The sequence below is a fragment of the Halichoerus grypus genome, chromosome 12 (assembly GCF_964656455.1).
Source record: "Halichoerus grypus chromosome 12, mHalGry1.hap1.1, whole genome shotgun sequence".
In the NCBI taxonomy this organism is placed as follows: Eukaryota; Metazoa; Chordata; class Mammalia; order Carnivora; family Phocidae; genus Halichoerus; species Halichoerus grypus.
Window position 1 is genome coordinate 78308664 of NC_135723.1, and position 27158 is coordinate 78335821.

The 27158-nt window shown below is 38.3% G+C and overlaps 1 protein-coding gene across 4 annotated transcripts in view; it reads left to right on the forward strand.

Moving 5' to 3' along the window:
• The window catches only part of PTPRZ1 (protein tyrosine phosphatase receptor type Z1), a 166167-nt gene that overhangs the window by 96720 nt on the left and 42289 nt on the right, over nt 1–27158 (forward strand). For 2 of the 4 annotated variants that reach the window (XM_036122344.2, XM_036122345.2), the window contains exons 7-12: nt 417–574; nt 725–875; nt 9850–10034; nt 12039–12165; nt 19406–19452; nt 23052–26646. In XM_036122344.2, the coding sequence (XP_035978237.1) occupies nt 417–574; nt 725–875; nt 9850–10034; nt 12039–12165; nt 19406–19452; nt 23052–26646 (4263 nt within the window). The remainder of the gene's footprint in view (nt 1–416; nt 575–724; nt 876–9849; nt 10035–12038; nt 12166–19405; nt 19453–23051; nt 26647–27158) is intronic. The other 2 variants (XM_036122348.2, XM_036122347.2) reach the window with 1 other exon arrangement.

Below are 27158 nucleotides of genomic sequence, written 5' to 3' on the forward strand. Positions count from 1 at the left end.
GCTTGCCCAATAAGTCATTCTTAAATACAGTGTTAATTACAGGCTTCTGAAGATAATCTTCACCAGAATAAGGTTTTCTTTTTGTTTTCCACAAACTGGCATTAAGTCTTCTAAAATGATTTCACTGTATCTATTAAGATGGTTATATGATTTCTGAATATCTTTTATATGTAAAATAATCTCTCCAGCATCTTGCTAGTGTAAAGTTGAAACATTTAACCCTATGTAGTGATACATGTAAGGAAATTCAGAATATGTTGGTTTTATCACCATTTTTGAAATATATCTAGAATATTCTTAAAATTTCATTTCTTATTAAATTTATAACAAACCAAATGTCTCTGTTTTGTAGAAGCTTTGAACTGCTGAGTTCCAGTATTGAGATTCCAACTGAGATATATTTTGTTACTTTGTAGGGAAACAAGCTGCATTAGATCCCTTCATATTGCTGAACCTTCTGCCAAACTCAACTGACAAGTATTACACTTACAATGGCTCATTGACGTCTCCTCCCTGCACAGACACTGTTGACTGGATTATTTTTAAAGATACAGTTAGCATCTCTGAAAGCCAGGTAATCTTGGAAATTCAAACAAAAGCAGTAATTTGAAGTAATTAAAAATAATTATTTTCTAAGCTTTACTACTAAGTATCTATTTTAAAGCATTACAGATGCCTTTGAAGCAGATATGCTAAATTGTATGTTAAATGATCTTTTTTCCAGTTGGCTGTTTTTTGTGAAGTTCTTACAATGCAGCAGTCTGGTTATGTCATGCTGATGGACTACTTACAAAATAATTTTCGAGAACAACAATACAAATTCTCTAGGCAGGTGTTTTCCTCATATACTGGAAAGGAAGAGATTCATGCAGCAGGTGTGTATTGAAATATAATTTTTTACTACTTTTATAGATTCAATGTTATAGGAGGTAATTGTGGAATAATGGAAAATACACAAGACTAAGATTTTTAAAAATATTTGATGATTAGCTTTATAGCTTTAGATAAGCTATTTAACTTCTCTGAATCTCAGTTACCACATTTATAAAATAACATTTAAAAACAGCTGTTCTGGGGCACCTGGGTGGCTCAGTCGGTTAAGCGTCTGCCTTCGGCTCAGGTCATGACTCCGGGGTCCTGGGATCGAGCCTCGCATTGTGGGATCGAGCCTCATATCGGGCTCCCTGCTTCTCTTTCTCCCTCTGCCCCTCCCCACCGCTCATGCTTTCTTTCTCACTCTGCTCTCTCTCTCAAATAAATAAATAAAATCTTTTAAAAAACGTTTAAAAATAAAAATAAAAACAGCTGTTTTGGGGGCACCTGGGTGGCTCAGTCAAATGTCCCACTCTTGATTTCGGCTCAGGTCATGATCTCAGGGTCGTGAGATTGAGCCCAATGTCGGGCTCCGCACTCAGCGTGGAGTCTGCTTGAGATCTTCTCTCTCTCTCTCAAAATAAATAAAATCTTCTAAATAAATAAATAAATAAAAATTGCTGTTCTTCCCCACACAAATAACCGCATCTTGCAAATGAGAAATACTGAGATTCAGTAAGGAAAGTGATTTTTTTAAACACACAGTAATAGATGGCAAAGCCACATAGACAAACTTCCAAATTCACTTTATGGTGTTTGTGCTAAGAGCTCTAGGAAATGAATGAATAATGGGCTGAGGTGTGCAGAGCTTGGGGAGATCACTTCTGGTCAGGGTGGTCAAGAGCCTCTCTGATAGAACGACATTTGAGTTGAGTCTTGGTGTGTGATTGGGGTTTTAAAGTGCTCACCTTTGTGTTGGCAGCTCTGAGTGGAGAGCATAGCACGCAGTAGGGATTGAAAGCAAATGCACTGAATTATTAATGAATAAAAAGGGAGTCTTTCCTCCAGTTTCCTTCTTTGGGGGAAAAGAAGTTTGTTAAGCCCAAGCAATGGAAGAACCCCAGGGGCAAGTCTCTGCAGTGCCCTCTGTGTATTTTGAAGTTGACCCACAGTCAGAAGCCTTTGAAAATGTCCGGAGGACACAATCAGGTGCATCTACTGACTTTTCCTTTTCAGTTTACACTGATAGTGGACTGGTTGATGAAAGAAATAGGTGAAGTGGCCTTTGCTTTGAGGACTTAAAACATTTCCAAGTACATGGCCTTCTTTGATCTCAGCTGTACAATGAATTTTTGGCCATCTATAATATTAATCTAATAATCATCTGCTTTTGAAGAGTAGCATTAAAACAGCATGTTTTTATTATTTTAATGTAATGTTTGTGAGAATTACTTCTTCTTTAACAACAACAACAAAATAGAGCACAAGACAACAGTGATGAATAGCTACATTTAACATGACCATAAATTTCTAATTGAATTGCCCCAAAGTGAGGAAATTTCATTATATTTCTACCAGCAATACTAAATACTATAACATTCTGTCTGGTAAATAATAGACAATTGATTAGGAAAAAAAAAACCCAAAAACTACATTTAAGCATCTTCTTTTAGAAAATACAATAGATCAAATAACAAATGAAATAAATTCGATTTTTATTTGCTATGTACTTTTGTCAGTTGTATTTTATTAAAACCTTTCAGTGGCTTTCCATTGCCTTTAGAATAAAATCCAAACCATTCATCATTGTGTGGTCCTGTTTAAGACGTACTAGCCTTAGCATTTATTCTCTGCCATTAGCTCCCTTCTCTTGTCCTGACTGAACTCCTTGATGTCCCCTGAAGATGGAAGACCACGTTCTCCCACGTTACATATTACATGCTATTTCCTTACCATGGCATATTCTTCCCTTCTGTCTTCGCTTGCTTGCCCCCTCCTCATTCTTCAAGACGCACACAGACTTTGCATCCACTGGGGAGCCATCTTTGAGTCTATCTCCATCCTCATCAAGTCTGGCTGTGGCCGGGGCATGGGACTGTGCACTCGTGAAGGTGCCATGCCCAGAGTACAAAATCAGTGATGCTCGTCTGCAGTCGTGTCGTGTCCTGTGCATCCAAAGTGCACAGCAGTCGCCACAGATGACAATTGTCTGTTCACTTATTTGTCTCCCCCACTGGACACCGAGACCCACGAGAGAAGTAACTAAGTCTTTACCTCCATTGCTGGGCTAACATAAAGCTCTCATTCACCAAATACTCCCTGAATGGCAGAAAGAATCCATTTTCATATAATAAAAACATAGCAGGGGTGCCTGGGTGGCTCAGTGGGTAGGGCGTGCAACTCTTAATCTCAGGGACCTGAGTTCAAGGCCCAGGTTGGGCATGGAACCTACCTTAAAAAAAAAAAAAAATGGCATTGGCTTTTTTCACAAACTGGAACGATTGGATTCTTAGTTTTTCCATCATGAGTATTTGTATTCAACAAGTCTTTATTATCATTTGCCATGGGCATATTCCTGTGATGGTTTTCTTCTTAATGGACACATTATCCCCCTTCTACTTTCTGGTGAATTTGAGAATAAAAATTGAGGATTGTATTTATGTCCATGATTTAATCTTTATTAAATTGAATCTGAAAATAAGGTTTTTTACATGAACATTATTAAAAGGCAGGAAACACAGATAAACACACAGAAAAAATGAAAATTCCCTATAATGTCACCACCCAGAGATAACCGTTAGGAAGATTTTGGTGAATATCCTTCCAGGACTTTTTCTTAAATTAAAAATATATTCTTATATCTCACAAAAATGAGACTACAGTACATATATGTTTGTTGATTTTATTTTACTCGATGATACACATATATCGTTAATGCACCATTCTTAATTTTTTGCAGTATTCCATTGTATAGTCATAACAATTTACTAAACCAGTTCCTCAATTTTGGATACTCGGGTTATATTTATATATTTTGATATTGTAGATATCTAACATCTTCATTTTGACCAAGAGAGAGGGGGTGGCATGAAAATTGTCAGAATTCAGCTTTCAGGAAATGCACTGTGGAAAAATATATTTGCAAAACACATTGCAAATAATTGCAAAAACCATGTGAGGTCTGTATATCTATGTAAACTCCTTGAGGGTAGAGATTAACCCTTATTCATTTTTGTATTCATAGCAGGAACTCAATAAGCGTTTGTGAATGAATGCATATTTTACCAGAACATCAGTCCTCTATTTTTGCATTTTTATGTAGAGCTGCCATTTACTAGAGACATTTCTCTTTGGCATCGTGGAATGGACACAGAATTTAATAGAACTTTGAAGGAGCTAGTAAAAACTGTCTTTTAGATAATGAGAAACATGTGTGAATCACCATACAAACACAGCGTGAGTGTAAAATCAATAAAGTTCAACATCATCCCAAAACTTCCAGGCACCAGACGCTTTCCTGCTGCCTTCTTAGCAAGACTCTCCCACTAAGAAGCAGGGACCTCCTGAAGCACAGTGGGGAAAAGCTTGGGCTTTGAAGTCCAGTAGACTTCTGGTATCAAACCTTGCTGCCAATACTTATTAGTTAAATAAAAATTGTCAAGTTACAGGGCGCCTGGGTGGCTCAGTTGGTTAAGCATCCGACTCTTGATTTTGGTTCTGGTCTTGATCTCTGGGTCATGAGATTGAGCCCTGCTTCGGGGATCAGCGCTCAGAGGGGAGTTTGCTTAAGACCTCTCCCTCTCCCACTGCCCCTCCCCTTGCTCACGTGTGCTCTCTCTCACTCTCTCTCTCAAATAAATAAAGTCTTAAAAAATTGTCAAGTTACTTCACCTATAAAATTAGAGGTAAAAGGCCACCTTGTTGTGAGGTTTAAATGGGCTAAAGTTTGCAAAGCAGTACAGTCCCCTGAACATAACGTGTCCCAGACTTACAGCTGCTATTAATATAATGTGTGTATCTACACACTCTTGTGTGTGTGTGTGCACATACATATGGGAGCAAGCTATCACAAGTATGGGGTGCTATTCAAGTTTTCCATGTTTAAGGCTTTTGTTTGTTGAATAAAATCATAAAAGCACTTCAGATCTCATTTGCTAGCATTGCAATATATTCAATGCAAACTTTTTTTTTTTAATTTTATTTATTTATTTATTTGAAATAGAGTGAGAGAGAGAGAGCACAAGCAGGGCAGATGGGCAGAGGGAGAGGGAGAAGCAGGCTCCCTGCTCGGCGGGGAGCCCGACGTGGGGCTCGATCCCAGGACTGTGGGATCATGACCCTAGCTGAAGGCAGATGCTTAACTGACTGAGACACCCAGGTGCCCCCAATGCAAACTTTCTTTAAAAAAAAATACAATATAAAATGCTTTTCAAGGCAGGTTTGCATGAAAGATTGTCCCTATAGCCTAATATTGTATTTGAGCTGTGAGAAATTTTCTGTACTTTCCTGAAAAATGTCATGATGAATTAAACATCAGTAGACTCACCTTCTTGAAGGTCAATAGTTTTAAATAGCATTCATTAAGGTCACGTGTACGTAACGCTATGCACCAACTATACGCAGAAAAGTGACCTGGAGATTATTTACTTCTTAGAAGGTTATATATTTTGTTGATGAAGTTACAGTGTGTCCCTAGAAAAGACTGACTGAATTAGGTAGAATCTGAAAGATTCCTTTTGGCTACTTATCTGAAGTGAGTAATGCAGTCCTTTAGAGGTACAAATCAGGGGCAGATCATTTCTAGTTACTATATTTAACATTTGTGGCAATGTTTACATGTAGTTTTATTAAGACCTGCTGCTCCCTGAGGGGAAATCACGACCTTAATATTGGTTGTCTTCTGGGTCTGTAAATCTTCAAGTTCTTCACAACAACGTCATCAAAACACCTGTCTCAATATTTTTTGAAGTGAGGCTCGTCAGCCTCGGAGGAGGATGTGATGGATTTATCCGTGTGTATCACAAAGTACTTTTGTCACAGGCTGTGTTAAACTGCACCAAACTTCAGCTCACTGGGAAATAACTGGGTAAGATCTAATGACATCTTAGGTAATTGTGACATTTTCTCTGCCACTCCCCAAGAATCACCATTTTGTCTTTTTACCTGTACCCACAGTTTTACCCCTAGTCCATAGAGCTAAGGCTGGACCTTCTCCCTCAGGGTATCTCTCCTTCTTCCAAGCCAGGCACATAGAACAGCAAACGTGGAAGGAGACTCAAATCTCCCGTGGCCATCTGCATCCACTGCTGTGCTTAGCTGAGAGACTTGTCACAGCCAGAGTTGTCATGCCCTCTTCATTTGTATTTCTCCGTCTTTGTTTATTTTCCTTTTTTCCCACTTCTCCCCTTTAACACCCAGTGCTTCACTCTTTGGTACTTGCTCTGCAAGTCATGCGCATTCCTCTGTGTGAGGCATTCACTCTTCATTTGAGAAAATACATGACTTTGTATCAGCCGCAAGTTTGTGAAACCTTCACAACTTTAATTGGGAAAAACGTGTAATTTTGAAAGCACAACCTAACTTGGTCTCAATGGCATATTTTCTACAAGTTTATTTTGCATTCTTATGTAAAGGGTCTGGGACATAGACCCTCTATATTTAATAGATTACTAAATTTAAATGTTAGCAGCTATCATAGGAATAAGCTTCCTAAAGGCAAGAACAGCACCATCTTTTTTTTCTTTAAGATTTTATTTATTTATTTATTTATTTATTTATTTATTTATTTGACAGAGTGAGAGAGCACAAGCAGGAGGGGGGTGGAGGAGCAGCAGAGGGAGAAGGAGAAGCTGGCTTCCCGCGGAGCAGGGAGCCCGACATGCGGCTCGATCCCAGGACCCTGGGATCATGACCTGAGCCGAAGGCAGACGCTTAACCGACTGAGCCACCCAGGTGCCCCAAACAGCACCATCTTTATTTGTATGTCCAGAGTGCCTGGAACCAAGTAGATGAGAATTTAATGTTAAAAATCGGTTTTGAAGTAAGAACACTCACAGCTCCCTTACAAAGGAAACTACATCTTCATTCTTTCTATGTGAGCAGCCTTTGCATTTGTACTGAGGCACTTACTTGTAGTCTATGTGACTTGACATGGACCCCAGATTTGTCACAGCCTGGTTCATGGCCAAGGGCTTGCAGGAACCAGATTCTCCTTCTTGGCCAGTGTTCCTGAAAGAATCCGTAACTGTGACACAGATCACGTGTAGCTTGTGGAAAGGAATCGGGCATTCAGTCCTAAAGAAGGAAATGAGGTCTCAGTATGGTGCTGAACTCCCTATAATCAAGGAAATTATTTTTTTGTTACTATTTTATTATATCAGTTAGTATCTTGTATCTGGTGTCTGGGTAAATGTTGATCTGGAAAACCCTTCCTTGATTTTCAATCCAGATAATGTGCTTTATAGAGTATATATCCTTCTAATATGATAAGCAAATTTCAATAAATATAAGGAAAACCTGGAAAATTTAATGCAAATTAATAACTTATTCCATGGTCATTACCCAGTTTTTTGTTTGAACACCAAGTAGTGTATATAGAATGAACTAGATTATTATTTTAAAAAATCCATTCCTACCTTATAGAAGGGCAGCCCTTTGGCAAGATCATAAACAATATACAGAAGCACAGGTTTTTCTCTTGAACACATTCTAAAGTATATTATCTTTTCCCTGTAAAATCCCCTATTTCAGCTAGCATCTAAAAGATAAAATTTAGCTCAGTTTTATAACATATTACTAAGCTATTGATTATCATTAAACAAAAGAAACATTTACAAAGTTCCTAATTAAAATGTAAGTCTAAACTATTAAACAAATTACCCATAAGCTCTTACAGATTTATAAAGCAGACGCAAAGGAATAAAAACTCGATGACAAGGAAATACAAGTTTCTTTTTAAAGTCCTACCTTGTATTAATGCTGATTCTTAAAATTTGAAACATCTGCTGATTTCAACTATTAAGGCGAAATAAACACAGACATCAAACAAAGTAATTTTCTGCTAATTAGGCAGCAGTCCCTTGGGTATTTTTGCAGCTAATAATTTTATATTTTCTCAAGAGATTTTTGCTTTGTGTGCATGCATAAAACTTTAATGCATTTTAAGATAGCTTCATTTTGAGGGAATAGAATAGTTCACTTTAAATCATTCCTACTCTCTAAAAAGAGGGATTGATTTTTGTAGGACAAAATCTACAAATGATATTGTCCGTAATTGCTTTCAACCTTCTAAAAATGAACTCAGGATTCATTAGAAGCAAGATTGAGGCAATCCTCTTCCTCCACTGATATAGTTCACATGAGTAGCTAGCTCACTTTTGCGATGATCAATGATCTTCTGCCATCTGGTGGCCACTAAAGAAGTGTCACTAGCTAGAGTAAGGACGATGTAGTCTAGACCTAAATCAGAATGCATTTTCTTATTCTGAATTCATGCTTTTTGATGAATTCATGTTTTTGGAGAATTGTTCTCTTACTCCCAAAGGAACACCTCACCCTAAATCCTTAATAAACAAACAAACAACAACAAAACATAGTTTTTACAGTGAATAATCCTGTCTCTAACTCATATAAAGTTGTACGTGTATTATTTAAAGTATATATTTTATATTTTCTGGATCATTTATGTACCATTGCTAGCATAGCATACATAGGCTAAAATTCCTATTATTAAATCCTGTAGCTACAATTTGTTTCAATTTACAAGGTCAGTTGTTAGTTTTGGCTGCCCTCTTGTGTTCACAAGCAAAACTACAAGCTAGTATAGACAAAAGGCTTTTTGGTCACATTCTGACCCTGTTGTTGCCTTATTTTTATTGAGTCTTTGTAGCAGTTGACCATTGGTTGACTTATGTCAATTGCATGGTCTCATGTAGTGACTTTGTAACTTCAGGTATCTCCTAGAAGCAAAGCTTGGATTCTCTGAGCATATCAATCTTTAGCTTTAGAGACCTTTCTCCCTCTCTTTTGCAAGTTTATCTGGCCTATGAATAGAGTATATTTATTGCTTTGCTGCATTAGCACAGTATCATAAAATTTTATAATTTTCATCCTCGTAATTAGTTCAAATTATGACATTATGAATGCATTTCAGAAAGTATCAGAATACACTTTTTGATGGGACTAAATTTTTGGCATGATTCCCAGCATGGGCTTGAATTCATTGTAAGAAGTCCCTGAACTATTTCCAAAGTATTTTTTCAGATCAGACAAAGCAAATCTAATTTCCTAAAATTAATCGCTTAATCTATTAATCTATTAATGCCAAAGTGGGATTTTTGTCAGCAGGTCCAAAAAATACAGAAATGATAGTTTTAGTTGTTCTCCTATGGTTTTCTCTGATAGGGAATTTTAAGTTATTTCAAGGATTTTGAAACAACAAAATGTCTGATAATAGACCCTATTTTATAATTTTAAATTCTCCTCATCCTGAGCCGAAGATACCTGTCAGGTACCAAACAAGAGAAATAAAAACATCATGAGCTTGAAGATATCCTTTTTTTATTTATAAAAATGAATTTGTGTGCCAGATGTATTCAAAACAGTGTCCTAAACAATATAGAAATAAAAAGCTGTGGCTCTTATGTTTATAACCTACTGCGGGACTCAGGATCTGTTCAGGAAAAAGTAATATAAGAGAACATGCAATTAATGCAATAGTAATGTTAAAGCAAAACAGACAGGTGAAAATGACACAGCTCACTTCAGCAGAGATCAGAGCACGCATAACAGGAGGGAGCATTTGACCTAGACTTTTCCTGAATGGGAAGGTGGGATGCAGATGAAGGAAGGAGGGGAGGAAGAAGTGTTTCAGATATACGAAAGGTCATAAACAAAAACTCCACAGTGAAGAAGTTTAACTTTTTACCTTCTGTTGAAATAAAACACATTTTCATAGAATATGTTTTACTGGTTAAAATCCTAGAAGCTGGCAGCTGTATCAATAACCGTACTTTGTTTTTTTTTTTGTCTCTGAAGTTTGTAGTTCAGAACCAGAAAATGTTCAAGCTGACCCGGAGAATTATACCAGCCTTCTTATTACGTGGGAGAGACCTCGAGTAGTGTATGATACCATGATTGAGAAATTTGCAGTTTTGTACCAGCAGTTAGAGGGAGAAGACCAAACCAAGCATGAATTTTTGACAGATGGCTATCAAGACTTGGTAACTATAAGATCAGTTGTTTCATGTATTGATAACGTTATAGTTTAATTTTCATGGAAAGAACTTACAAGACTTTAATTGTTTCATGTATTGACAGCACTAGAGTTAATTTTCAAGGTAAAAACTTAGAAATGATCACATATTGTTGCCCTAAACTTTGTGTGAAACTCTCCAGTGGGGAGGAGGGAAAGCAGAAACTATACTAAATTAGATCGAAACTTACAGGGTATTACCCTAGGTTCTTAATTGTTTTCGATTACAGGAAGATCACAGCTTTGCCAACAACAACATTATAGCGTAGACGCTTATAGAAGACTTAGGACCTAGAGTTCATCTAGTGTAGCCTCTCTTTACAAATCAAGGGACTCAAAGAACAGTTAAATACTTCAACCGTGATCTCACAGTTGTGGAAATAATTGAATCTGGAATCTCCATGCTCTGATACTGTCATATATCATTGCCCCCAACATACTCTACCAGCACAAGAAAAGAGAGTAGGGGACTCTTTGCATCAAATTTCCAAGTAACAGATGTGAAGTCAATTGAGTCAGAACTTTTGGAATCCGAGGCAGATAATCTTTAGGAAAAGATCCACTCCCTCCTCCTCCCCACCCATGCACACAAATGAAAGAAAATAAAGTACGGTATGGAACAGCTGAATCACTATATTGTACACCTGAAACTAATATAATATTGTATATTAACTAACTGGAATTAAAATGAAAACTTTTTTTAAAAGTACAGATCCCTTCTGTGACCTGAGCATCTCAATATTAAACTTTGCCTTGCTAGGGAAGGATTGGCCATATTGGGGTCTAGTTGAGAAAACCCTACCTGGCTATGGCTCTAGGAGAGCCCACTGCAGGTCAAAAGCACTACTGAACTGTGCATTCCCACAGCTGGAGTCCCACCAGGCCCAAGAACCTGCATTTAAACAAAAACTGTCCTTGTTACCATGGCGGTGGATATCATATGGACAAAACTGATAAAATACATAATGAAATAAGTCAATCAGAGAAAGACATGTATCATACGATCTCACTGATATGAGGAATTCTTAATCTCAGGAAACAAACTGAGGTTTGCTGGAGTGGTGGGGGGTGGGAGGGATGGGGTGGCTGGGTGATAGACGCTGGGGAGGGTATGTGCTATGGTGAGCGCTGTGAATTGTGTAAGACTGATGAATCACAGACCTGTACCTCTGAAACAAATAATACATTATATGTTAAAAAAAAGAAGAAGTTAGTAGGAAGGGTAAAATGAAGGGGGGGAAATTGGAGGGGAGATGAACCATGAGAGACTATGGACTCTGAGAAACAAACTGAGGGTTCTAGAGGGGAGGGGGCAGGGGGGATGGGTTAGCCTGGTGATGGGTATTAAAGAGGGCATGTTCTGCATGGAGCACTGTGTGTTATACGCAAACAATGAATCATGGAACACTACATCAAAAACTAATGATGTAATGTATGGTGATTAACATAACAATAAAAAATTTAAAAAAATACATAACTTTTTAATGCAGGTGTCTAGAACAGAGACATTATGAACTATGTATGACGTGCAATTTTTGAGAATATGCCAGTTTTTCATTTCATAATGATGTTAAGAAGATAATAATTCTATTACTGTCTGGCTTATATTGTTATGATAAAGAGATAAATTGGTTCTTCATTATATTTTTCACATTTTGCTCTTTGCAAATGCTACATGTTTATTTGTCTAAAATATTAATTTGTAGTTTTGGATACTCATTTAAGAATCTGATGAGTTCTAGTTAAAAATGAAACTTTCTAAAACTAAAATTGATTTTTCAAAAAACCAAAAAAGCCTAATTCACAAATCTCACAAGTTCAACTTAACAACATTGCATACAATTTTTCTTAGATTAATAAAATATATTTTCCGTTGGCAAATGAGAAAATGTTTTCTAAAGACAGATGTCTATTATGTTAGTGCTCTGATGAGAATAATACATTAATATAATTACTGACATCTTTCTTTTAGGGTGCTATTCTCAATAATTTACTACCCAATATGAGTTATGTGCTTCAGATAGTAGCCATCTGCGCTAATGGCTTATATGGAAAATACAGTGACCAGCTTGTTGTTGACATGCCTTCTGATGACCCGGGTAAGTCCCTTGATATGCCTTTATATCCACATAAATGAAGCTAGTTTAGTTACTGGGTACAATGGTGCTTTATCTCTGACTTTATATTGTTTCGGCCAAAAGGCAAAATGATTTTTTTTTTTTTTTTTTTTGGTCTGAATCATCAGCTAATTTTGTGAAGCATGGAAACCATTTTCATTCAACAGATCTGGTGCAAGACAATAAGTAAATTTATTCTAAATGTTGAAGTTTTCTATTTGTGAAATAAGAACAGCAAAATCTGTTGTTTTGTCTGTAATGGTCATCAGATGAAAATAGCTATGTAAATATTAAGACTTTTATTTTGATAATGAAAAGTTGGTTTCATTTGTGTTTATTTCCTTTTTCAGCCCCCAAAGCATTTTGTAGTAAGTATATACATGATTCTAGGATCATGTGAGGTACTTTGAAATATCTATATAACACATCTAACAGTTTATCTTAGGTCTTTTCTTTTTTCTTTTTTTTTATGATATGTATATCTTAGGTATTTTCATCCACTTTTTATAATTCTGTGTGAAGGGGGTAGAGTGCTTTCCTCTTAGTGGACTTGCCAGTACTGTTTCACAAAGTAAAACAAAGATGTTGTTTCTAATTCTACTTTATTTGCATGCATCTTCTCTAAGTATTATGGGAAAATCTTTTGATCTAAAACCTTATGCAATAATTAAATGAAGTGCAGACCATCATAATTTGACAATTTACAAATGTATATAATTAGTTTTCCTTTTGTTAGCATAAGCAGTTTTAAGGCAATAGAATGGAATTATATATGTACGTATTTATGTGTATATGTGTATATTTATATACACATAGATATCATGCATATGCATATTCATAAATACATGCAAACATGCACACATAAATGTAAATATTCTTTGGTCATCCCTACCATACCATGAGTCTACTCACTGGTAATTTTATAAATTTTTCATGGATGGTAATAAATTATATTACTTATACCATATTCCAGTTGGACATATTGAAGAAAAACTGGTATATTGATTAGCCTTTGTGGTCTATATGATATAGCAAGGACTTTAATTCATTATGAGCTTGTTCATTAATGACCTCAACAGAGTTGTCCTCACTAGTTAAATTTTTAAGTTAAAGTATGTATGTCAGAGCATTAGATGGTAGATTATGTATCCTTCTAAACCACAGGCTACAAAACTTCCCAAAATATTTCCCAGATTAAAATGCGGATGGCCGGGGGCGCCTGGGTGGCTCAGTTGGTTAAGCGACTGCCTTCGGCTCAGGTCATGATCCTGGAGTCCCGGGATCGAGTCCCGCATCGGACTCCCTGCTCAGCAGGGAGTCTGCTTCTCCCTCTGATCCTTCCCCCTCTCATGCTCTCTCTCTCTCTGTCTCATTCTCTCTCTCAAATAAATAAATAAAATCTTTAAAAATAAATAAATAAATAAATAAATAAATAAAATGCGGATGGCCAATGAATATTACTACTATCATGATGGCAATATCACTATTTAATATTTCTTACGATCTGCCCCATGGCCTGGGTATAATGTACTGTTTTTATATAGCATTGATTTTCAGAATTAGGTTATTTTTAAATGGAATGTGAGCTCTAAATTATTGAAAGGTGAGTATCAAAATCAACTGACCAGTTATCAATTACGCCATATGATGCTCCTCCCCTGACTGTCATCCCTCACCAGAGTTCCCCGTATGGATCCACCTAGAAAATGACATCTTTAGCAGAGCAACATGACTACCATGGCCAATATCATATGTGAATAGATGAAATATGGTATATAAAAATCTCCTCTAATGCTATTATGCATTTTAGGATAAGAATTGTGTTAAGTACATTCATTTAATTTACTACCTTGGTTTAATTATACCACTCTCATTTCTGTACATAAAACAATCTCCCAGGAGTTTACAAAAAATAATTACTTCCAGCTATTTGTGGTATGTCTTTCTTACTCTATCCACTATGTCAGAATTTTAAACTTTAGGAATTTTTCTTAGATGCTTATTGCATAAAGAAAAACAGATCAAATGTTTATTTTCTACAGAAGTGACTTCTGAGTGATCCTGATAGACTGCGTCTATATTGGCCCAAAGCACAACATTCTTGTATCGTTTGTAGCACTTTCACATTTGTACAAAATAACAAGTATTGTAATTTGATTTCCATTTATTCAAAGGCTGAGGACACTGTTGAACTAATGACATGTGAATTTGGGCATACCATTCAATCTCCAAGGATATCTCAGCCCCTTAAAGCATTTTGTACAGTGATGATGTTTTAGTGAAACATGGTATTTGATTTGATGTTTCACTATGATATTCCTCTTAAAAGCTAAGGTTAAAAACTTAGATTATTCCTTAATTATTTCTACCAAAAAGTCCTCCATCAAAAGCCAACTTACCCAATGTGTGGGGTCTTCCTATTTTTCATAAAGGAATTATTTGTTCTTTTAGAACTCATTTTTTCTGATCTAAAAGGTGGCAATGGCATTTCAATTCATATATATTCAACTTGTTATTAAAACTACCTTATCTTAAATATTGTTTCTGTGGTGAATATATCACAGTAAAAGTCTTGACCAAAGTACTGTCTTGTGGTTTAGTGCGATGGTACCTACAAGATTTGTTAATTTTATGATTTATATGGCTAATGGAGATGTAAGTGGCCTTTGAGTTTGCTGCTTATTTCATGGTGTTTATTAGCACCATTTCATCCTGTTGATCATGTTGTTCCTTACCTTAATAACATCGTAATGTACCCTATTGAATCATTTTATTATTATTTCGGATAAGCTGTTTTCTAAATACTGTGTTGTTTTTGCTTTTGTTATAAAGAAATGAAGGAGGTTATTTACAGTTGCCCTCATTCCTTCAATGGTATATTTCAAATATTTTAATCAATATCCACAAAAGAAAACTGAAGCTTCCAAATTGTGCATTTAACTTTGGGTAATTTGCTTGTTGTTTGTGCGTTTTAATTACACTCTTGTGTACCACAGTGTCACCATAAAACTAGTGTCCATGAAACATTACTCCGGTTTGCTATTTTCAAACACATGCATAAATTCGTATTAGGAAACAATTTGAATTTGTCCAGGAAAAGCTTATTAAAGTTAAACTAAAATGTATATTCTTTCCAAATACTTTGTAGAAAATTATATTTATGAATAAGCAATTCATAAATATATTTATTTCATTGTAAATAATTGTGTCTTTTCTATTCTGGAATTGAATGTAGAGTTAATTATTATACAATTATAGAGGATATTATTTAAGTACGTGTTGTAGGGCCTTGATAATTGTGTATGTTAAATTTAAATGCACGGTGAATTAGATCAACACATTTTTCTGTTGTTGTGTGCTTTGCAGTCGTGTAACAGTTGTGTTTGTTAAATCACTATACATCTGTCCTTGCTCTGCCTGTTCCATCCTGTGCTACGGGTGTTATTATATAATAATATTTGAAATCACGGTTTGAAGAGATTGCAGTCTACATTGCTTTGCCCTCTTGCACTGTAAAACTTGGCTTCCTTCAGACAATTAAATAAGCCTTGTTTGCCAACCTTTGTCGGTGTTGCTTTTTTGTGTTATGGAATATTAATGTGCGACTAACATGCTCTTTTAGAAAATTTAGCATCACATGTGCCCCCGAACAAAACCAGAATGAACCAATAGCTTTTGTTCAGTTATCACACATAAGTGAATTTTAAGTGCTCACTCAAAAAAATATTAACAGTCTTTACTGTTGGACATTTTATAGCGTTCCTGCAGTCTAGTTTGAGGAAGTGAATGAGAAGACTGTCAACCAGTATACTTTTGAACTACTTAATATATCAGTATTGCCTAAGTCAGGTCAGTGGCCACTAAAATACCAGTTATTTGTGAGGAACCAGAAGGCCGGAGGGTACCAGTATGAGACCTTGTGCCCATCACCAGAGGTGCTGTGAACTCTCAGCCTTAGAAATGTGGCCTCAGAATCTCCAGGACGATAGAAAACATTTCTAAAATTATTTTATTTCAAACTTGTTCTGAAGAGGCCCAGCACAAGATTTCCAGATTATATGGGGGAAGAAGTATTCCAGGGCAACCCCAGAATTTTGGTCAATTTGAATAATCGAATTGGAAACCAGAAATGAAGATCCTTCAAAGTGGGTTAATACTTACAGATATGAAGGCATCCACACTTGGGGTATTCACCCGCGAGAGGGCCATGAAGCTAGGAGGGACCAAAGGACTGCCTGGACCCATACAGTCCGCCCCGAGGGCCCACAGCAGGCCCAAAGGGGACGTCTCACTTCCTATAGCGGTGAATAGCAAAGCCAGTTTCAGTAGAACTCATTGATACTCTTTGGGGGAAATGACTGGGTAAAGTCATGTATTCTAACTTAGGAGGAACCCAAATCCATATAGTTAATTTATGCTGTGGTAAAAGGATAAAAATAAATCCCATGCAATGATACACTCAGAGAATATTGAAAGAAAAGGAAGTCAGTCCTCAATGTGATAATTATACATACCCTACCTCAGCCTTGACAGTCAATAAGAAAATGCTTTTGCCCATTAAAAGTATGAAGTTAGTAAAGTTAGATCGTGTTTTTGTTTGCTTGCTTGTTTTTAATTTTAAAACATTTCCTTAAGCATGTTGAAGAGAATGGATTATCACTGAGACTTTTTTCCCCATGGCCTCTTAACAGAGAAAAATCGGCAGTATCATATATGTATCACTAACACATATTTGTTATGACTTGCCCTTATTAACATTAAAATATTTTAAAAGTACATGAAAGGGTGTGACTCCATTTAAAAGCATTTCGGTAAAATTATGCATTGTCTCACATGCTGAATTTGAAGGCTTTCAGGTGCATTAACTTCTCTAATTGCAGTTTATAGAAAATCATATTGAAGGTTCTTATTTGTCTTTTGCAGTTTAGCTGCATCCATCCCATCTTTAAACTCACCTGTATTGATTTCCTTGGAGGTTATAGAGACACAAATATTCCAAACTATTGAGATCACTTTAATTTGAAAACGTGAAGAATTAAGAGCATGAGAAACAAAAAATAGAAAACGGAGAACATTAATGATCCAAATAAAGGTTTCCAAACTCTTTCATGGTGGGTTTTAACAAGAAAAAAAAAATAATTGAGTGTTAAAATTTAACTCAGGGCTAAATTAACATTGTTCAGGATAAGTAACTTTGAGATAGCTCAATAGTCAAGAGTATTAATTTTATCTAAATTCTCTTGAGAGGTGACTCCTCAATTTTTCTTGAATTCTCCTCTAAATGGAATCCATGCACAAGACTACATTTTATGGCCTTACATTTCTTAATGCCTAGAAATTTTCTGATAAAAATAAACTCAAGAAACTCTGTGGGTTTGGTTTTTCTTTTTTACTTTTCTGTATGTATATTTTATTTTATTATTTATTTATTTTTTATTATGTTCAATTAGCCAGCATATAGTACATCATTAGTTTTTTTTAATTTTTTTATTATGTTATGTTAATCACCATACATCATTAGTTTTTGATGTAGTGTTCCATGATTCATTGTTTGCGTATAACACCCAGTGCTCCATGCAGTACGTGCCCTCTTTAATACCCATCACCAGGCTAACCCATCCCCCCACCCCCCTCCCCTCTAGAACCCTCAGTTTGTTTCTCAGAGTCCATACATCATTAGTTTTTGATGTAGTGTTCAACCATTCATTAGCTGCGTATAACACCCAGTGCTCATCACGACACGTGGCCTCCTTAATGCCCATCACCCAGTTACCGCATTCTCCACCCCATCCCTTCCATAACCCTCAGTTTGGTTCCCGGAGTCTAGAGTCTCTCATGGTTTGTCTCCCTCTCCGATTTCTTCCCATTCCGTTTTCCCTCCGTTCTACTGTGATCCTCTGCTCTATTCCTTATGTTCCACATATGAGTGGAACCATAAAATAATTGTCTTTCTCTGCTTGACTTATTTCACTTAGCATAATCCCCTCCAGTTCCACCCATGTCAATGCAAATGGTGGGTATTCATCCTTTCTGATGGCTGAGTAATATTCCATTGTATATATATACCACATCTTCTTTATCCATTCATCTGTTGAAGGACATCTCAGCTCCTTCCACAGTTTGGCTATTGTGAAAAAAAAAAAAGTCTGTGTTATAAAACAGGCCTGGATTTGATAAACATTTCATGTTAATTCACTTTTGCCTTTGAAAACTTTAGAGAATATGCATCTCCCTTGAGGATACCTAGAAGTATAAAGTATAGAACAAAAGCAACTTTGGGAGAGTGAAGAGCATGAATTTTGGAGAAGGAGTGAAATTCTATAGAATAATAAGAATAAGAGAAGCATTATTGTAATAATGCTCAGCTGAAGCTGAGCCCAATGCAGCTCTGATGAAGCATGAAGGACAGTGCTTCTCCGGTCAGCCCCTCAGTAATTTGGCATCGTGTCTAGATTCCTTGTTGGAGAGAGAGAACCAGCTCCTAATCTTTCCTCACATTTACTGACAGGTTTTGTTCTAGGATTGAGATACCCATGTACTGGAAATATACTGATTCTGGTTGTTGGGAACAGCAGACTTGAATGATCCCGGCCAGTGCATTCTTTGTGTAGACAGCACCACTGGGTTTCCCTGGGGTGAAGGACTTGGAATCACTCTGGTCAGTCCTTCCTGTCCATTTGGTGCAACACTCTGTGTACATATAAGTGTGAGCCCAAATTCACAGTATAGAAGGAATCATTTGACCCTCAACGAGAAGAGGAACTGAAGGAAGAAACAGCTGAATAAGAAAATAAATCCTGTCAATTCTCCCCCTAATCCCTGGCATTTCCCTAACTGTCAACCCAGCTAAGGATGAAGGTCTACACTGATGAAAAATTATTTCGGTTTTTTATACTCAGTAATATCAGCCTGTCTGCCTCTCCCTTCTTAGCTTCAATCCCACATAGAGGGGAGGGGGAAGGAGAAGGGAGTTGGAGTAGAGGATAGAGATGAAGGTTTTGAATGCAGTTTTATACAGCTGTGTGTAGTGGTGTGTTATGTAGTGTTCAGTAGTGTTGAAACTTAAAATTTGAAATTTTTATTTTTGGAGATTCTGTATTTTCAAAGCTAACAAGTCTTCCCCCCCCCCCGCCCCCCCCGCCAACCTCTCCATCCAAAGGTAAACCCACAGGGTTAAAATAGTTGAATAAACATTTTAATAATTTTGTTTCTAATTTTGTAGAACTTGACCTCTTCCCTGAATTAATTGGAACTGAAGAAATAGTCAAGGTATTGTAACTATCTTTATATTAAAATGTTTTAAAATTAAAAAGTATTTGTTCAAATATTGGTTAGGTTTCAGATGTTGCTTCAATCAAAGTTCGTGTTGATTATTCATTGTAGGGTTAGTTGCTGAGCTTTATAGTCACATAGTTGATATGCATGATTCTTTCATGGAAGAATTGGAAGACACTTTGATAGGATAGTAAAAATAACAAAAAGGTGGTGATGATGAAAAAAATGAACTTTAAAGATAATTATAGCTATAAACTATATCTATAATTCAGAATTTTTCAATGTTCAAGTTTTCTAAAAGACTGATATTTAACCAATTCTTAATATTTCTACAGTTTTTTTTATAAACACCTTAACTAATGGTTGACAGATTGATAATAAATATGAGCCAAAACATAAGTTGTATATATTCGTTTGCCCGTTCAATCTAAATAATTGTGTTTGGATTATTCATATTATAAGTGTCTGTTGCTAGCATAATGTCCTGTAAATAAATAGGTATTTAGGAATATTTATAATTTTTAACATTGTCCTAATTTTTAAAATAGAGAAAAAATGACGGATGCACCTTCTATTTCATCCTAACCCCAAACGTACTGTTCTTCGTAACTGAGTATATGTTAAATGCAGGTGCTATTCTTAATGTCGTATGAATGTATGTATATGTACACATGTGTGCATGAGGTCACAGAGTGTGATAACTAATGCTACCATCTGGCAATAAATAGCAGTTAAGTTGTATTTTCACATGTATAGTTATCTCAGTAATTTATATATCTTATGGCACTTCTCTCTTGCAAAGGATTATTTTACCAAAGTGAGCAACCTACCTTTCAACAAGAGTTCACGAAATTCAGCGAAGGACACCTTTGTGTGTGTCTGTGTGCGTGCACATGGATAGGTGTATACGTGCCAGCTTCTCATGATATCTTCACATGGCAGAGAGCAGAGCAGAAGAAGCAAGCTCTCTCATGACTCTTCCTATAAAGGCATTAATCCCATTCATGAAGGCTCTACCCTTAAGACGTCATCTAATCTCAGTTACTTCCCAAAGACCCCATATTCCTAATATCATCACTTTGAGGGGTAGGATTTCAACATATAAATCAGGGAGAGGGCATAAATACTTAGTTCATAACACTGTTCACTACCATTGATTCATGCAGGAATGAATGATGGAGGTTGGCAAATTCCTGGAATGCATCTGTAATGGTTTTTAAAACTGAATTTGGAAACGAATAGTTTGGGGGATGTTTCTTAGATTGTCTTCAAATAAAAATGCATTACTTTGAAGGATAAAGTATGTCCAGCATGATCAAGGCCTTACAGTAAAATTTTCTAAATGGAAGCTGTGAAGAATAACAGGTGTGACACAGTTGAAAACCATAGTGGAAGAGAGATTCACAATAACTTCATAAGAAAATATAGGAAGGAGTATACATTAAAATATTTGTGGTTTCAGGTATGTATGAAGTAATCATAGAGCATGAATGATCTGTTCTTCTTGAAATGTTGGCATGAGGCCATATGACTTCATAGAGATCAACAAGATTTGGTTAGGTAGGATTAATGAATGGTGCATTATTTGCATCACCTTTTTTTTTTTAAGATTTATTTATTTATTTGAGAGAGAGAGAGTGCTCAGTGGGGGAGAGGGGCAGAAGGAGAGGGAGAGAGAGTCTTAAGCAGACCCTGCACTGAGGGCAGAGCCCGGCGTGGGGCTCGATCCCATGACCCTGAGATTACAGCCTGAGCCAAAACCAAGAGTTGGACGCTTAACCAACTGTGCCACCCAGGCACCCCCATCTTCATCAGATTCTGAGAGGTATCTGAACATGGTTTAAGATTCGGATTTTTTTCTCCTGATATTGGTTAAGTTCTTACTAATTTGTACTCTGTCCGTTTTCTTCTTTTAAGGTACACGACTTTAAAAGATCTAATAAGGGGCACCTGGGTGGCTGAGTCATTAAGCGTCTGCCTTCGGCTCTGGTCATGATCCCAGGGTCCTGGGATCAAGCCCCGCATCGAGCCCCACATCGGGCTCCCTGCTCAGCGGGAAGCCTGCTTCTCCCTCTCCCACTCCACCTGCTTGTGTTCTTTCTCTCTCTGTCAAATAAATAAATAAAATCTTTTTAAAAAATAAATAAAAGATCTAATAAATGACAATGCTAGCAAACTGGCAAAATCATATCCCATGTGGACTAAAAATACCATATCTTGATAAACTTTTGGCAGTTTAGTTTTCTAAGCATATGATTAGACATAAAATGCACAGTTAAAAAAGAAAAAAAATCCCAGAAAACATGGATTTTTTTTTTTTAAGATTTTATTTCTTTATGTGACAGAGAGAGACACAGCAAGAGAGGGAACACAAGCAGGGGGAGTGGGAGAGGGAGAAGCAGGCTTCCCGCCGAGCAGGGAGCCCGATGCAGGGCTCGATCCCAGGACCCTGGGATCATGACCTGAGCCGAAGGCAGACGCTTAATGGCTGAGCCACCCAGGCACCCAGAAAACATGGATCTTGATTGACCTCTAGCTAGAACACTCCTGGGCCATTACAGTGACAAGCGGTCCTGGAAGACTGGGTCACCTGAATGGTGTTTCTAAGGAAAATACAAAATTAAGTAACTAGTGCTAGAAGCATACTTTGACAATTTGTCTTTTTTTTTTAAGATTTTTTTTTTTATTTATTTGACAGAGAGAGACACAGCAAGAGAGGGAACACAAGCAGGGGGAGTAGGAGAGGGAGAAGCAGGCCTCCCGCAGAGCAGGGAGCTCAATGCGGGGCTCGATTCCAGGACCCTGGGACCGAAGGCAGACTCGCAACGACTGAGCCACCCAGGCACCCCTTGACAATTTGTCTTTAACAAAATGTCTGCCTGTGGGGGCACCTGGTTGGCTCAGTGGGTTAAGTGTCTGACTCTTGGTTTTGGCTCAGGTCACGATCTCAGGGTCCTGAGGTCAAGCTCCCCATCAGGCTCTGTGCTCAGCATGGAGTCTGCTTGTCCCTCTCCCTCTGCTCCTCCCCTCCACTCTCTCTCTCAAATAAATAAATAAAATATTTTTAAAATAATAATATGTGTTAATTCATTGAATTTGAATAAAATAAAATTTTTAAAAATTTAAAAAAATTAAAAAATATCTGCATATGTCTTGAATGGAAAATCTTTGTTGTTGTTTTTTTTAAGATTTTACTTATTTATTTGACAGAGAGAGAACACGCATTCAGTTGCCAGATGAACTGAACAAATAAACACAAAACAAAATAAGTACCATGTTAAGTAACACTATCAATCAATAAATTATAATGCACCTTTGTTTCAAAGTTGTGGTATCTAGTAATTTAATTATTTCCACAGCATTAAAATAAAGGCAGCCATAAATAGGGTGTTTTCATTAAGTTTAATTAGTGTCCCTAGAAGGTGGATGATAAAGGTTATAAGGATAGAGGCATGGCTTCTAAGGGATGGTGCTTTAGGAGGAAAAGTTCCCACAAGTGAAGATTAACAGTATAATGCAGTCTAAGATATTATTAAGAACTCATTTTTTTCTTATCTCCTTATGTTCCATTAAATCTTGTTTGCTTTTCAAAGGAGGAAGAAGAGGGAAAAGACACTGGAGAAGACACTGTTGTGAATCCCGGTAGAGAGAGTGCCACAAACCAAATAAGGAGAAAGGAACCCCAGATTCCTACTACAACGAACTACAATCACGCAGGGACTAAATACAACGAGGCCAAGACTAACCGATCCCCAACAAGAGGAAGTGAATTCTCTGGGAAGGGTGATGTTCCCAACACATCTCTAGATTCCACTTCCCAACCAGGCACTGAATTAGCCCCCCAAAAGGATGTTGCTTTGATTTCGCGGACTGTGACTACAATGCCACCGCACACTCTGGCGGGCACGGCAGCCTCTTGGAATGACAGCTCTAGAACTATCCTCAGATTCCCACAGGTGAACTTGACCGGGACTGTGGAATCTTTAAACACAGTTTCTCTAACGGAATCTCAAGAGGTGTCTACCGACATCAGTGAGGATGAGAGTTTGCTGACAGGTTTCAAGCTCGATACCGGAGCCGACGACTCTTCAGGCTCCAGTCCGACAACCTCGTCTATGCCGTTCATCTCTGAGAACACATCGCGTGGGTATGTGTTTTCTTCAGAAAACCCGGAGGCAATCACATATGACGTTCTTCTACCGGAATCTACAAGAAATGCTTCCGAAGAGCCAGCCTCGTCGGGTGCTGAAGAGTCTCCGCAGGACCCTTCCGCCGCCGGGAACGTGTGGTTTGCCAGCGCGGCAGGTGCGGCGACACAGCCCGAGGCTGCATCGGGCCGGGAGAGCGTCCTGCAGACCAACGACACCGCGATGCGGATCGATGGCCCCGGCAAGGCCGCTGAGCCGTCAGCTCCAGGCCCGCTGGCGTCCCAGGGCCCCCCGGCCACGGACCTGGAACTGCCGCCTTGTTCTACCTTTGCCTCCGTGCCGACCGAGGCGCCGCCCCGCGCGTTTGCTCCATCCTCCGGGCAGCAGGACTCGGCGCCCACCGTCCCCGCGGAACGCTCACAGACAACTCAGCCGGTGTACAATGGTGAGACACCTGTTCAACCTTCCTACAGTAGTGACGTCTTTCCTCTAGTCACCCCTTTGTTGCTTGACAATCAGATCCTCAACACTACCCCTGCTGCTTCAAGTAGTGATTCGGCCTTGCATGCTACGCCTGTATTTCCCAGTGTCGATGTGTCATTTGAATCCATCCTGTCTTCCTATGATGGTGCACCTTTGCTTCCATTTTCCTCTGCTTCCTTCAGTAGTGAATCGTTTCACCATCTGTATACAGTTTCTCAGATCCTTCCACAAGCTACTTCAGCTGTTGAGAGTGATAAGCTGTCCCTGCATGCTTCTCTGCCAGTGGCTGGGGGTGATTTGCTATTAGAGGCCGGCCTGGCTCAATATTCTGATGTGACGTCACATCAGCCCACTACTCATGCTGCTTCAGAGACATTGGAATTTGGTGGTAGTGAATCTGGTGTCCTTTATAAAACGCTTATGTTTTCTCAAGTTGAACCACCCAGCAGTGATGTCATGATGCATGCACGTTCTTCAGGGCCTGAACCTTCCTATGCCTTACCTAGTAATGAGGGCTCCCAGCACTTCTTCACTGTTCCCTACAGTTCTGCAATCCCCGTGCATGGTTCTGTGGGTGTAGCTCCTCCGGCTCCCTTGTTTAGCAGCCCTAGCCACATTCCGGTGCCTCCGTCTTCGGTAATAACCCCGATCGCATCACGGCTGCCGCCGCCTCCTGGCCTCTCTGGGGATGGGGAGTGGTCTGGAGCCTCCTCTGATGGTGAATTTCTTTTACCTGACACAGATGGTCTGACAGCCCTTAACATTTCTTCACCTGTTTCTGTAGCTGAATTTACATATACAACATCTGTGTTTGGTGATGAGAATAAGCCGCTTTCTAAAAGTGACATAATATATGGAAATGAGACTGAACTGCAAATTTCTTCTTTCAGTGAGATGGTTTACCGTTCGGAAAGCACAGTCCTGCCCGACCTGTACGATACTGTAAATAAGTTGAACACGTCTTTACCAGAATCCCCCGTTTCCTTTTCTAGCAGAAAGGGCACGTTGCCAGGGTCTCTCGCTCCTCCTGCCACTAAGGTTTTTGATCATGAGATTAGTCAAGCTCCAGAGAATACCTTTTCAGTTGAGCCTGCACACTCCGTATCTCAAGCGTTCGGTGACACTTCGCTTAGACCTGTGCTTAGTGCGAGCTCAGAGCCAGCCTCCTCTGACCCTGCTTCTAGTGAAATGTTAGCTCCTTCAACTCAGCTCTTCTTTTATGAGCCCTCAGCTTCTTTTAATACTGAAGTATTGCTGCAGCCCTCCTTTCAGGCTTCTGACGTTGACACATTGCTTAAAACTGCTCTTCCACCCGTGCCTAGCGAGCCAATATCGGTTGAAACCCCCAAGGGTGATCCCCTTAGTTCTACAGGATTGCATCTCCTGGCCTCAAACTCTGCTTCGAGGGAGAACACGCTGCTCGCTTCATCTGTACCAGTTGTCGAGGTATCGCCTGCTTCGAACGCGCACGCTGCTTCACTTCAAGGTTTAACCATTTCTTACGCAAGTGAGAAATACTTTGAACCAGTTTTGCTTAAAAGCAAAAGTTCCCAGCAAGTGGTACCTTCACTGCGCAGTAATGACGAGTTGTTCCCAACTGCCAATTTGGAGATTAACCAGGCCTTTCCCCCGAAAGGAAGGCATGCGTTTGCTACTCCTGTTTTATCTATTGATGTGCCACCGAATACGCTTATAAATCAGCTCATGTATTCCGATGAAGTTTTCACCTCAACCCAGGGGTCTCTCACTGATGAGGTATTTGCTGGTATCCCAGCAGTTGTTTCTGATACACCCGTAACTGCCGATCAGTCTGTTCCTTTAGGAAATGTGCATGTTTCCGTTACAGCGGTTTCTCCCGACAAAGATGGTTCTGTCCCCACAACCAGGTTGCTGTTTCCCTCTAGAACAACTTCTGAGCTGATTCAGAGTGCCAGATCCGATGCTGATTTAGTGGGTGGTGGTGACGATGGTGATATTGATGATGATGATGATGATGATGATGATGACAGAGATAGAGATGGCTTATCCATAAATAAGTGCATGTCATGCTCCTCCTATAGAGAATCGCAGGAAAAGGTAATGAATGATTCAGACACCCAAGAGAATAATCTTGTGGATCAGAACAACCCAACCTCATATTCACTATCTGAAAATTCTGAAGAAGAAAATAACGTCACAGGTGTCGTATCAGCCGGTCAGACCGATATGGACAGAAGTCCCGATAAATCACCACCAGCAAATGTGCCACCCCAAAAGCCCAGTGGTGGAAAACAGCACAATGACGTTCAGACTGGTGATGCCCTGCTTCCTTTCACTCCAGAATCTGGAGCATGGGCAGCTGTTGCAAGTGATGAAGAGAGCGGATCAGGGCAGGCTCTCTCAGATAACCCGAATGATAACGAGACTTCCACAGATTTCAGTTTTCCAGACGTTAATGAAAGAGATGTTGATGGGGTCCTGGAAGCAGTTGACTCAGAAATAACTCCTGGATCCCCACAGTCCTCAACACCAACCCTTACTAGCAGGCACTCAGAAGTATTCAACATTTCAGAGGCAGGTTAGTTACGGATCCAAGAGATAGACCGAGGTGTGGTGGTTTTCTTCCTCAAAAAATAGAAAAATCACGGAAGGAGAAATTTGGTGAAGTGGCACATCATTTTGTTTTTTAATCAAGACACTCAGCAGATCCATTTACAGTTTTTAAAGTATGATTTTAGTCATTATTTCAAATGAATATTCAACACGTTTTGGTTAGTGGATAGATAAAACGTTTCTTATTTATTGTCAATTTTTCATATTCTACAAGATGCCAGTTACATGTGGGAGCAATTATGTGTGCGTAATGCATTTTTAGTATACTGCTTTTTAAATGATAGATTGGAGTGTGCTGTTTTTAGGCAGTTTTAATTTTTATATTCACTTATGTTCTAAAATAAGTTGTAATCTAATTTCACTGAATTATAAAATGGATTATTAAAACTCTGATACGTAATATGTTATAAACACCTCTCTGACCCACCCCACGGAAAAGATATGATAATTTGCACATCCACATCAGCCTGGGGAGCT